Source organism: Megalops cyprinoides, chromosome 25 (genome assembly GCF_013368585.1).
Source record: "Megalops cyprinoides isolate fMegCyp1 chromosome 25, fMegCyp1.pri, whole genome shotgun sequence".
NCBI lineage: Eukaryota > Metazoa > Chordata > Actinopteri > Elopiformes > Megalopidae > Megalops > Megalops cyprinoides.
Window position 1 is genome coordinate 35081 of NC_050607.1, and position 12420 is coordinate 47500.

The 12420-nt window shown below is 52.2% G+C and overlaps 1 protein-coding gene across 1 annotated transcript in view; it reads left to right on the forward strand.

Annotated features, from left to right (window-relative positions):
- The first annotated feature begins 4533 nt into the window (after positions 1 to 4533).
- Positions 4534 to 12420, forward strand: part of LOC118771844 (SRSF protein kinase 2-like) — a 37400-nt gene continuing 29513 nt past the window's right edge. Inside the window, 2 exon segments of the mRNA XM_036519952.1 lie at positions 4534 to 4615; positions 4817 to 4883. Coding sequence (XP_036375845.1) covers positions 4600 to 4615; positions 4817 to 4883 — 83 coding nt within the window. The 5' untranslated portion in view covers positions 4534 to 4599.

The following is a 12420-nucleotide window of genomic DNA, read 5'->3' on the forward strand; positions in this document are numbered from 1 at the left end:
ACACACACACACAAACTCACATGAACGTTTTTTAAACGTTTAGAAAATTGCAGTCATTTTGCCTTTCAAATCACCATTAAAATATGAATGGTGTAGCTCTGTATTTTGTCCACCAGATGGCGCGCTTTTACAGGTTTTTCAGTTTCATCAAATTTTACATTTTGACAACACTTTAAAACGCACAAACAGACGCAGAAGCGCACAGACACACACACAATCCCAACAGAATTTTAAAACATTTAAAAAATTGCAGACATTTTGACTTTTAAACCCCCATTAAAATATGAATGGTCTAGCTCCCAATAAATGGCGCATATTCATATTTTTTCAGTTTTATCGTGCTGTTTTAATTTAAATGTGTATATTTGAGAACACACAATCACCCAGACAGACACACACAAACTCTCAAATAAACGTTTTTAAACGTTTAAAAAAAATTGGAGTCATTTTAAAAAGGAGTGCTTTTAAAATCCCCTTTGAAATATGAATGGTGCATCTCTGTATTTTCTCCACCAGATGGCGCTTTTGTACAATTTTTTTTTTTTCCATTAACTTTTACACTTTAAATGAGTACACATTAAAATGCAGACACAGACTCATACACACACACACACTTATACTTGTATACTCACACTGTTTGTTTGTAAGGGTGCACCCAGTTACTTCCCAATGCATTATTATTTTAATCATTCATATTCTGTGTCTTAGTAGTTTTGTATTGTACCTGTTTGACTTGGAATAGGATTTGTTTTGTTTCATCTAATCCATTTCATTTCATTTTAAATCTAAATTGACACAGTCCAATGTCATACATTGATATCGTCATGCCTCATAACATTTAACAATTGACTATTCGGATAAAATAAATGAAAAATAACACCTAATACTTTAAACACGGGGTCAAGTGTTTTCCTCTTGCGTAGAACCTAGACGTGTACTTAACCTAGTGGGTTTTGGCCCCCTCAGGCCGCGGAGGCCTAATTTTGGCCCCCTCAGGCCGCGGAGGAGCTGACAGAGGCGCAGAAAATGCGCGCGTGCCAAGTAGTGTGAAGTAGATCTGCTGCTTGGATGACACACAGAGGACGCGTTGCGTTTTTGATCAACAATGTCACATTATTGTCCAGGGCTTTACTGCATGATCGGAATGACAGACGAACATATCCGGGGCTATTTTTTTATTATTCTTAATTCTGTTAAAAAAAAAAAGAAATTGAGATCAGGGGCTATTCATGAAACTTTCGGGGCTGTAGCCTCGGATGCCCAGGCCTAACGACGCCACTGACTACCTCAGGAATAACACACAGGTTTGCCGCTGAGGTGTGTTTAAGGCCTACTGCAAAGCAGGCCAACGTTGCCGTTTGATTCGTCTGTCCTCTCTCTCTCTCTCTCTCTCTCTCTCAGCCTCAGTGCCTTGTGTCTTTGTAGAGAGGACCACTTTTCACCCCCCTCAGACGCCTGTGTGGATTTGGGGGGTTTGTGTGGGCTCAGGTGATCAGGGGAATGCATTTACAAACAGGCTCCTCTTATCTGCTTGCTGTGAAGCCGACTGGAAAGTATAATTTTATTATAATGACATTGATCTTCTAGCATTTGTGGTAGTTGTACCTTCTCCTTCAATTATTTCCTGTTTCAGGCAAACATAGCTGACATTTTAAGAATAAAAGAATAAGCCTATTGGCTGTTCTGTTACCTATTAGCACGAGTGTGTGTTTTTCTATTCAGCAAAGAAACATGTTGCACATGTTGTGTTTTTGGTTTATTTTTGAGAGTAAAAATGTAAACACTAGTAAAGAGGATCAAGCATGGATGTGAATATATAACTCATAAACCACAACCATTGACCTGTGTGTGCTTTTATCAATATTCTGATTTATTTGTGTTTCTCCTAAACCGTCTCTACCAGCTAGCTTGTAACTTGTCTGGCAAACTATTCAAATGTGGTCTTGCAGCACTTCCAATATTGTAACTTCTTTTATGGCTTTTGGTTTTGTTGTACTCTGCCTCATGTGTAAGTTGCTTTGGATAAAAGTATCTGCCAAATAAAAAAATGTAAATGTCATGATTCAATATGTGCATTCTTTTGTTAGTAATAATTATTATTATGCTGAAGAGGTAGCCATTAAAAGAGACCCTTAAGGTTTTCATCATCAGTAAACCCATTACTGCAAACTACAGAATCAAAGAGCAAAACTGGAACAGATTTGGACCAGCAAGTCATCAATACAATGCAAACCCATGTAAAATGAGTAAGCGTATGTCCTTTTGCTGGTGGACGGTCCCTCCGTAGGGGCTCTGACTGGCAGCATGGCGGTGCCGTTTGCAGTCTCCGGCTGAGACTTCCTGCCCAGCGGCCAGCATGCATGAGGAGTCAGAGAGGTTAATGTCACCCATTACTGTGACCCATTCTATCAGATGCCAGAGTGATCAGGCAAGCCTGTATCAGAATACCTTCTCAGAGCCATACTGATACGACTCAAGTCTCAAAGCAGCTCCTTATAACAGGGTCAGTGCATTGGGGAGTCTGCATTGGATACATATCTACACACATAAATATACAGCACAATGCAATAGGATTTGAACAGATGTTGAAAGCCACAAAATTCAAGACTAAACCCAATTCTTACATTTCCCACATCTCACAGAAATGCCTCCACCCTCTGTCCTTCATTGGACATCAGCGGTGCTGTTGCCACTGCTGTGACACTGAACCCGAGGTTAGACTCCCTGAAACAGCATGAGAGTGAAGGGGTGGCAGATGGGCGTGGTCTGCACTGTGAGGCCCCGCCCATGCCTCTGCAGCACGGCTTTAAAGCATCATGCAAGTATGGACAAACAACTGCTGTAACAGAAGAGAAGGGAGCTCTGGGAGAGGCTTCACTCTCTCTGCTTTTAGCAGATCATGTTGATTGACAGTTACTGTAACATGTATCTGAACATCAGCTGCTGACAGCCTGTGAATCAGACGCTGTGTTTTCTTATGCCACAGATGTAATGCTTGCTACCCTTACACCTTCATATTGTCAGCCCCTACTGCTCATTTAGCTGGAAATTTAGGTGCATCCCTGTGAGCGTTGTGTAAAGTGAATGGATTCAGTGTGGATTCCATCTGAATCTTTCCCAGAGTCATGCTCTGTCCTGCCCAGGCAGCGAAGAGTCCAGATCTCAACGTCTACCAAGGACCACGCAGTAGGACAGAGGGGGTTTTTCCAGGAAAAACAAAAATAAATTTCATGCAGCTGCCACTTAAGCAGATGAATCTACAGCAGCCTTATGCAGCGGAACCTGGCCGAGCTCGGCTAAGATGCACGTCTGCAAACGTGTTTTATAAAGCTTTTGGTGGGAACAGTTGGACATTCAACAAGCTTTTGGCTCTCATGTGATGTCATACATTATGGATATTGAGTCACCTTGTATCCCATCAGCAATACACAAGACTGAAGCAGCACATCACAGGACCCGGGGGAAGAGCTGTTTCATCTTTCAGCCTGTCATTCATGAAGCGGCCATTCACCTACCAGCAAGGGATCAAATGACAACGACGCAATGCAGTTTTTTAAATGGACACTAATTCATTCATAAGTGCAGACAGAGAGGCTGTCCTCACATCCTGACAGATAATCTCAGCTCAGGACATAGAAACGGCTTTAAAATGTCACTGAGACACACTTGCATGGGGGTTTGGTATAATCTAAAGCCTCAGTAGCAGCAAGAGGGACCGCACTTACTCAGCAGCCATTGACTGAGGAGCTATTGTATCATGGTTGCCTTGAAACAATTGTGTGTAATGGGGACTTGCACTGTTAGGCTGTTCAAGGCTCTCTGAACACAAACTTACCATAGGGATGTGTGCTTTTTTAAGATAAATTATATCATAGTATGACTATGATCATTGAAGGTTCATCAGATTAAAAACACCATTTTCTTGACCCAACTAACAGACGTGACTATTTTCAGTGAGTTTGATGATAAGGGAAGCCTGTATTTTCGTTAATCCTGAACGTGAGGACCCGCCTGGCAGAGACTGAATCAGGGCGATTAGACAACGCCCGGCACTGCAACTGTTGCCTGTATTCAAGACACCGCACATTAGCCCAGTGCCCCTGACAGGACTGCCACACACAGAAAAAAGAAAAAGAAATGTAAGATAAAAACAGAGTAGTTAGCATGAGAATTCTATGTATGCATTGCAAGCAGACAGTGCGGTTCATTTTGAATGATGCCGCGTTTCTTTAATGTGAAATTCAATGTATTGCATCCTCATAACATACTTTGATGTCATGGAGGCAATGTAGGGGTCTGAATCTACATTTGCATTGATAAGCCAAGCGTCTTTATGTTTCTTTTATGAAGTTTTGCGGCACCTGCTGCATCTGCAATTAAAGATGAGTAACGCCAGTCAGATGACTGCTTCATGTGAAGGCGAGGCCACGCTGCGAGGCCACGCTGCGATGTGCTGAAGGCTGTGCGCGACCGCGACCCTACGCACATCTTGTCGCATGCGCGTCTCTTCTTCGGGCTGAGGGAGCGCGCATCCTACCGAGAGCGAGCGCAGAAGAGCGAGCAAGCGGCCGCTGCAGCGAGGGGAAGGAGGATAACAACATGAGCTCCCGGAAAGGTGAAGACACTTATTTTAGCTAGTATTAAAAGGTTTCTTTACACCCACCTGCTTTTGGTTTATTAGACTAAAAGAGGTGTAGGGATACCTGTCTGGGTTAGCTGGCTGGCTATCTCTGGGAAGCTGCTAAACTGATGTGTTGTTGTCTCTCTTCCTTTCGCTTATTCTGCACTTGTGTACATTTCATCATCTCTTTCACAGTGATGGCCATCCAGGCCCGAAAGAGGAGGCCGAAAGGAAAGAAAGACAAGACGGCTCATCACAGAAGGTAAGCAGGGCGGGGGTCGGGGCTCGCTGCGTGTGTGTGTGTCTGTCAGCTGAAGGCAGTCTCCGCACCGCATAGCGCCGCTAGCCTGTAGCTGCTTGGCTAGCTGCTGCTTTTGGCGACAGTTTGGAGACCCAGCCTCGGGCATATACGCCAAACAGACGCTGCGGCAGAAGGATGTTACCCGGGCTGGCATCAGCCGATCGGCTGGCATCGGCCTGTCTCTGCGGCTCTGAAGCCGTCTCTCTGCGGCTCTGACGCCGTCTCTCTGCGGCTCTGAAGCCGTCTCTCTGCGGCTCTGACGCCGTCTCTCTGCGGCTCTGACGCCGTCTCTCTGCGGCTCTGAAGCCGTCTCTCTGCGGCTCTGAAGCCGTCTCTCTGCGGCTCTGACGCCGTCTCTCTGCGGCTCTGAAGCCGTCTCTCTGCGGCTCTGACGCCGTCTCTCTGCGGCTCTGAAGCCGTCTCTCTGCGGCTCTGACGCCGTCTCTCTGCGGCTCTGACGCCGTCTCTCTGCGGCTTTGACGCCGTCTCTCTGCGGCTTTGACGCCGTCTCTCTGCGGCTCTGAAGCCGTCTCTCTGCGGCTCTGACGCCGTCTCTCTGCGGCTCTGAAGCCGTCTCTCTGCGGCTCTGACGCCGTCTCTCTGCGGCTCTGACGCCGTCTCTCTGCGGCTTTGACGCCGTCTCTCTGCGGCTCTGAAGCCGTCTCTCTGCGGCTCTGACGCCGTCTCTCTGCGGCTCTGAAGCCGTCTCTCTGCGGCTCTGACGCCGTCTCCGGGCTGTGCGGAGTCGGAAGTTGCTATTGGCAACGTTCCGCAGGCCGGATCTGCAGGACAGGCTTCCCGGAGCCGGGTGAAGCGTGCTGTGTGTGTGTGTGTGTGTGTGTGTGTGTGTGTGCGCGCATTGTATCCACAGCTGATCGTGATCACTGTGGCTAGTCAGCTACCAGGAAGAGTGTCTGTGTCGGTTGAGACCCTTTCGGAGCTGAGTGCTGCAGCGCAGATACGGTATTGCTCTGGTAGCTGCAGACTGTCTGACCGCGGTGACAGCGCTTGTTGGCGTGATTGCCTGAATGTCAGTACCCGAGCGTCACGGCTAATAGCGTGCGCTGGTGTAATGCGGGAGCGTGTGTGTGGAAGTGCAGTGGTGTAATGCGGGAGCGTGTGTGTGGAAGTGCGCTGGTGTAATGCGGGAGCGTGTGTGTGGAAGTGCGCTGGTGTAATGCGGGAGCGTGTGTGTGGAAGTGCGCTGGTGTAATGCGGGAGCGTGTGTGTGGAAGTGCGCTGGTGTAATGCGGGAGCGTGTGTGTGGAAGTGCAGTGGTGTAATGCGGGAGCGTGTGTGTGGAAGTGCGCTGGTGTAATGCGGGAGCGTGTGTGTGGAAGTGCAGTGGTGTAATGCGGGAGCGTGTGTGTGGAAGTGCAGTGGTGTAATGCGGGAGCGTGTGTGTGGAAGTGCAGTGGTGTAATGCGGGAGCGTGTGTGTGGAAGTGCGCTGGTGTAATGCGGGAGCGTGTGTGTGGAAGTGCGCTGGTGTAATGCGGGAGCGTGTGTGTGGAAGTGCGCTGGTGTAATGCGGGAGCGTGTGTGTGGAAGTGCAGTGGTGTAATGCGGGAGCGTGTGTGTGGAAGTGCGCTGGTGTAATGCGGGAGCGTGTGTGTGGAAGTGCGCTGGTGTAATGCGGGAGCGTGTGTGTGGAAGTGCAGTGGTGTAATGCGGGAGCGTGTGTGTGGAAGTGCAGTGGTGTAATGCGGGAGCGTGTGTGTGGAAGTGCAGTGGTGTAATGCGGGAGCGTGTGTGTGGAAGTGCGCTGGTGTAATGCGGGAGCGTGTGTGTGGAAGTGCAGTGGTGTAATGCGGGAGCGTGTGTGTGGAAGTGCAGTGGTGTAATGCGGGAGCGTGTGTGTGGAAGTGCGCTGGTGTAATGCGGGAGCGTGTGTGTGGAAGTGCAGTGGTGTTATGCGGGAGCGTGTGTGTGGAAGTGCAGTGGTGTTATGCGGGAGCGTGTGTGTGGAAGTGCGCTGGTGTAATGCGGGAGCGCGTGTGTGGAAGTGCACTGGTGTAATGCGGGAGCGTGTGTGTGGAAGTGCAGTGGTGTAATGCGGGAGCGTGTGTGTGGAAGTGCGCTGGTGTAATGCGGGAGCGTGTGTGTGGAAGTGCGCTGGTGTAATGCGGGAGCGTGTGTGTGGAAGTGCAGTGGTGTAATGCGGGAGCGTGTGTGTGGAAGTGCACTGGTGTAATGCGGGAGCGTGTGTGTGGAAGTGCAGTGGTGTAATGCGGGAGCGTGTGTGTGGAAGTGCAGTGGTGTAATGCGGGAGCGTGTGTGTGGAAGTGCGCTGGTGTAATGCGGGAGCGTGTGTGTGGAAGTGCGCTGGTGTAATGCGGGAGCGTGTGTGTGGAAGTGCGCTGGTGTAATGCGGGAGCGTGTGTGTGGAAGTGCGCTGGTGTAATGCGGGAGCGTGTGTGTGGAAGTGCGCTGGTGTAATGCGGGAGCGTGTGTGTGGAAGTGCACTGGTGTAATGCGGGAGCGTGTGTGTGGAAGTGCACTGGTGTAATGCGGGAGCGTGTGTGTGGAAGTGCAGTGGTGTAATGCGGGAGCGTGTGTGTGGAAGTGCAGTGGTGTAATGCAGGAGCGTGTGTGTGGAAGTGCGCTGGTGTAATGCGGGAGCGTGTGTGTGGAAGTGCGCTGGTGTAATGCGGGAGCGTGTGTGTGGAAGTGCAGTGGTGTAATGCGGGAGCGTGTGTGTGGAAGTGCGCTGGTGTAATGCGGGAGCGTGTGTGTGGAAGTGCGCTGGTGTAATGCGGGAGCGTGTGTGTGGAAGTGCGCTGGTGTAATGCGGGAGCGTGTGTGTGGAAGTGCACTGGTGTAATGCGGGAGCGTGTGTGTGGAAGTGCACTGGTGTAATGCGGGAGCGTGTGTGTGGAAGTGCACTGGTGTAATGCGGGAGCGTGTGTGTGGAAGTGCGCTGGTGTAATGCGGGAGCGTGTGTGTGGAAGTGCGCTGGTGTAATGCGGGAGCGTGTGTGTGGAAGTGCAGTGGTGTAATGCGGGAGCGTGTGTGTGGAAGTGCGCTGGTGTAATGCGGGAGCGTGTGTGTGGAAGTGCGCTGGTGTAATGCGGGAGCGTGTGTGTGGAAGTGCGCTGGTGTAATGCGGGAGCGTGTGTGTGGAAGTGCGCTGGTGTAATGCGGGAGCGTGTGTGTGGAAGTGCAGTGGTGTAATGCGGGAGCGTGTGTGTGGAAGTGCGCTGGTGTAATGCGGGAGCGTGTGTGTGGAAGTGCAGTGGTGTAATGCGGGAGCGTGTGTGTGGAAGTGCAGTGGTGTAATGCGGGAGCGTGTGTGTGGAAGTGCGCTGGTGTAATGCGGGAGCGTGTGTGTGGAAGTGCAGTGGTGTAATGCGGGAGCGTGTGTGTGGAAGTGCCGTGGTGTAATGCGGGAGCGTGTGTGTGGAAGTGCGCTGGTGTAATGCGGGAGCGTGTGTGTGGAAGTGCAGTGGTGTAATGCGGGAGCGTGTGTGTGGAAGTGCAGTGGTGTAATGCGGGAGCGTGTGTGTGGAAGTGCAGTGGTGTAATGCGGGAGCGTGTGTGTGGAAGTGCAGTGGTGTAATGCGGGAGCGTGTGTGTGGAAGTGCAGTGGTGTAATGCGGGAGCGTGTGTGTGGAAGTGCGCTGGTGTAATGCGGGAGCGTGTGTGTGGAAGTGCAGTGGTGTAATGCGGGAGCGTGTGTGTGGAAGTGCGCTGGTGTAATGCGGGAGCGTGTGTGTGGAAGTGCAGTGGTGTAATGCGGGAGCGTGTGTGTGGAAGTGCGCTGGTGTAATGCGGGAGCGTGTGTGTGGAAGTGCGCTGGTGTAATGCGGGAGCGTGTGTGTGGAAGTGCGCTGGTGTAATGCGGGAGCGTGTGTGTGGAAGTGCGCTGGTGTAATGCGGGAGCGTGTGTGTGGAAGTGCGCTGGTGTAATGCGGGAGCGTGTGTGTGGAAGTGCAGTGGTGTAATGCGGGAGCGTGTGTGTGGAAGTGCGCTGGTGTAATGCGGGAGCGTGTGTGTGGAAGTGCAGTGGTGTAATGCGGGAGCGTGTGTGTGGAAGTGCGCTGGTGTAATGCGGGAGCGTGTGTGTGGAAGTGCGCTGGTGTAATGCGGGAGCGTGTGTGTGGAAGTGCGCTGGTGTAATGCGGGAGCGTGTGTGTGGAAGTGCGCTGGTGTAATGCGGGAGCGTGTGTGTGGAAGTGCGCTGGTGTAATGCGGGAGCGTGTGTGTGGAAGTGCGCTGGTGTAATGCGGGAGCGTGTGTGTGATGGGGGCGAGCTGTTGCGTCGGTAACGGCGGTGTGGATGATTTCTCCGCACTTCACGGATCCGTTCTATAATGAGAACTGGTCTGGGGAGAACTTAAAGCTAGAGGTAGAGAACTTCCTTCATGGCACAATATTATTGGAGCGACGTCACTGAGGCACAAACTGGCTGATACAGGGCTGCCTGCACTGAAGGTCTGCTTTGGAATATACCGGAATGTTCCAGGATGGCTGGTGTTAGCTTTCAGCTCTGTCCTCCTTGATGCTGTTTGTGTCTGAGCATGGCTGATGAGGGGTTGTTAGTATGAGAGAATGTGGGGGTGTGTTGTATCTGGCCGTGTCTGTCTGCACAGCGCAGCTGGGTTTGGTGAGACAGGGCAGCACCCACCAAAGCTTTTATTTAGAAATGCCTTGCTTAAAAGCCTAGTCTTTTGGCAAAAGCAACATTGATTGGAATATTTGTGACGCCCTACAGGAAGGTTCACTCAGAAAAGAAGCAGTGCCTGATGTTAGGGTGGTCTGTGGGTGATGTGCGTGTTGAATATGGCAGTCAGCATCATTATTTCTCCAGCATTGTCTCTCCACATCCCTGCTGCGTTACAGAGAGGCCAGGTAATGAAGACGGATGGCTTCTCTCCTTCTCTCAGCCAGCAGCAACCTGAAGCTGCAGAAACATGCTCTAAAAATGTGTTCACGCCTCAGGGGACACCTGCCTCGCTGTGGGGCCGCTGCCTCACTGTGGGGCCGCTGCCTCGCTGTGGGGCCGCTGCCTCGCTGTGGGGCCGCTGCCTCGCTGTGGGGCTGCTGCCTCGCTGTGGGGCCGCTGCCTCGCTGTGGGGCCGCTGCCTTGCTGTGGAGCCGCTGCCTCGCTGCCTCGCTGTGGGGCCGCTGCCTCGCTGTGGGGCCGCTGCCTCGCTGTGGAGCCACTGCCTCACTGCCTCGCTGTGGGGCCGCTGCCTCACTGTGGGGCCGCTGCCTCGCTGCCTCGCTGTGGGGCCACTGCCTCGCTGCCTCGCTGTGGGGCCGCTCCCTCGCTGCCTCGCTGCCTCGCTGTGGGGCCGCTGCCTCGCTTTGGGGCCGCTGCCTCGCTGTGGGGCCGCTGCCTCGCTGTGGAGCCGCTGCCTCGCTGTGGGGCCGCTGCCTCGCTGTGGAGCCGCTGCCTCGCTGCCTCGCTGTGGGGCCGCTGCCTCGCTGCCTCGCTGTGGGGCCGCTGCCTCGTTGTGGGGCCGCTGCCTCGCTTTGGGGCCGCTGCCTCGTTGTAGGGCCGCTGCCTCGTTGTAGGGCTGCTGCCTCGCTGCCTCGCTGCCTGTATGATTTGAGCTGGGTGATTGATATGGCTGTAGTGCCCCGCTGTGCCCTGTATACTTTATTGATTTTGTTGTATGTTACGCCATCCTGTGCTTCCCAGAGCAGCCACACATCAGACTGCAGCACAGTCAGCTTCCATGAGCTCTTTTAATAACACATTTCAGTGTTTGGACTCATGCTTATTTTCTTGTAAATGTTTTTTACGTTGCTTAGACGGGATCACATGTCATATTTGGCAGTGCTGCTTCCCACGAGCTGAACTGCACTAATGATCCGTGCAGAGTGTGTGGGTGGGGGGGGTGTGGGGATGGGGACAGGCAGAGACAGGGAGGATGGGGGGGCAGAAAGGGGGAACAGAGAGGGGGAATAGAGAGAGTGTTAGCCCTGCTCTTTGCAGGTTCAGCACAGCCATGTCTCCATGGCTTCTCATACCAGACAGGGCGCATTAATGAAAGCTGGTGATGTCTCGCAGCCTGGCACTGTGTCAGAGCAGGTGTCGCCAAATCCGTTTACCCCAGGGCTGGCCCTCAGCACTGACAAGCACAAGAGGAGCAGCTGCTGAAGGCACAGCATCACAGGATTTACGGTGATGTGAGATGGCCTCGGCTGACCCCTGTGTAACAGTGTGCGATGTGCTGTGGGAGTGAGCAGTGGGTGAGATGGCAGACTGCTGGCCAGCTTCTGCTCCTGCTTTGGGCTGAATACTGAGTGATCTGCTCTCCTCTCTGTGATGATGGACTGTATAGCTGCCGTGCTCAGAAATGGGCATGGCCTGAATCAGGGGGCTAAGCCAATCAGAATCCTCCATCTCCTGACATTCCTCTGATGGATGGAAAGGGAGGGCCTGCACATGTCCTTGGGGGCGTGACTTTCTGGCCTCTCTTTGTGAAGGTCAGGGGTGCATCGGAGGACACCCCACTCCAACATTTGCAGCGTTACATCTATTGTAGTCAAAAGGTTTGTGCGTGTGTTCACTTCAGAGAGATCCGTATGTCTTACTCTGCCTGGACTGAGGCCTACGAGCACAGATGGCAGCAGCGGAAAGCAGAGATGCTTGCTGTGCATTAGCTCTGGAGCTGTTGCTTGATCATAGTGGCTTCTTCCACTGAAATGAGCCTCTCAGAATGTGGCTGCTGTGTTCTGAGTAGCATGGGCAGGAGCTCCCCTGCGTGTCTTCCTCTGCCTCCAGTGTTACTGTCACAGAGAGCTGAACGTGTTGGGCCTCAGTTATCAGTGTAATCTGGGCTTGGACTCAGGGTTGCAGTAACAGAGTGCTGTTTGTGTGGGATCTCACTGACAGGCTAAAACAAACGCTGCAGTGAGAAGCTCTAAATGAGGCCATTGTTTAAAAGTGGCCCTGTAGCCCCAGGCTCAGGGGGAGCTGACTCTCGAGAGGAGAAGTGTTGGATTTCTCTCTGTTGTTGTGCTTTGTGTTTGAGCAGAAACTCTGGTTTCACAGCAGCCCGTATGAGATTCTGCCTGAGGATTCAGGGTTAGAGGTTGCGTTGTGCCATGTTGCTGGACAGTCATGTGTTAGATACGGATAAGGACTTCGCTCACCTGGGTGGGTGTGGAAGCATCACAGTAATGAAGCTGAAAAGCATCTGTAGGGCAGCAAGTATGGATGCTGCTCCTGTCGCCATGCCTGTGGAGAGCCGTGCTCAGGTAGGCTGTACTCTGCTCTCTCTCCTGTGGAGAGCCGTGCTCAGGTAGGCTGTACTCTGCTCTCTCTCCTGTGGAGAGCCGTGCTCAGGTAGGCTGTACTCTGCTCTCTCTCCTGTGGAGAGCCGTGCTCAGGTAGGCTGTACTCTGCTCTCTCTCCTGTGGAGAGCCGTGCTCAGGTAGGCTGTACTCTGCTCTCTCTCCTGTGGAGAGGCAGTGTGGCAGGAACTCCCCCCTGGAGGAGTGGCCAGTCTGTCATGGGAGCACCTGCTGTAATGTTACCTGACAGC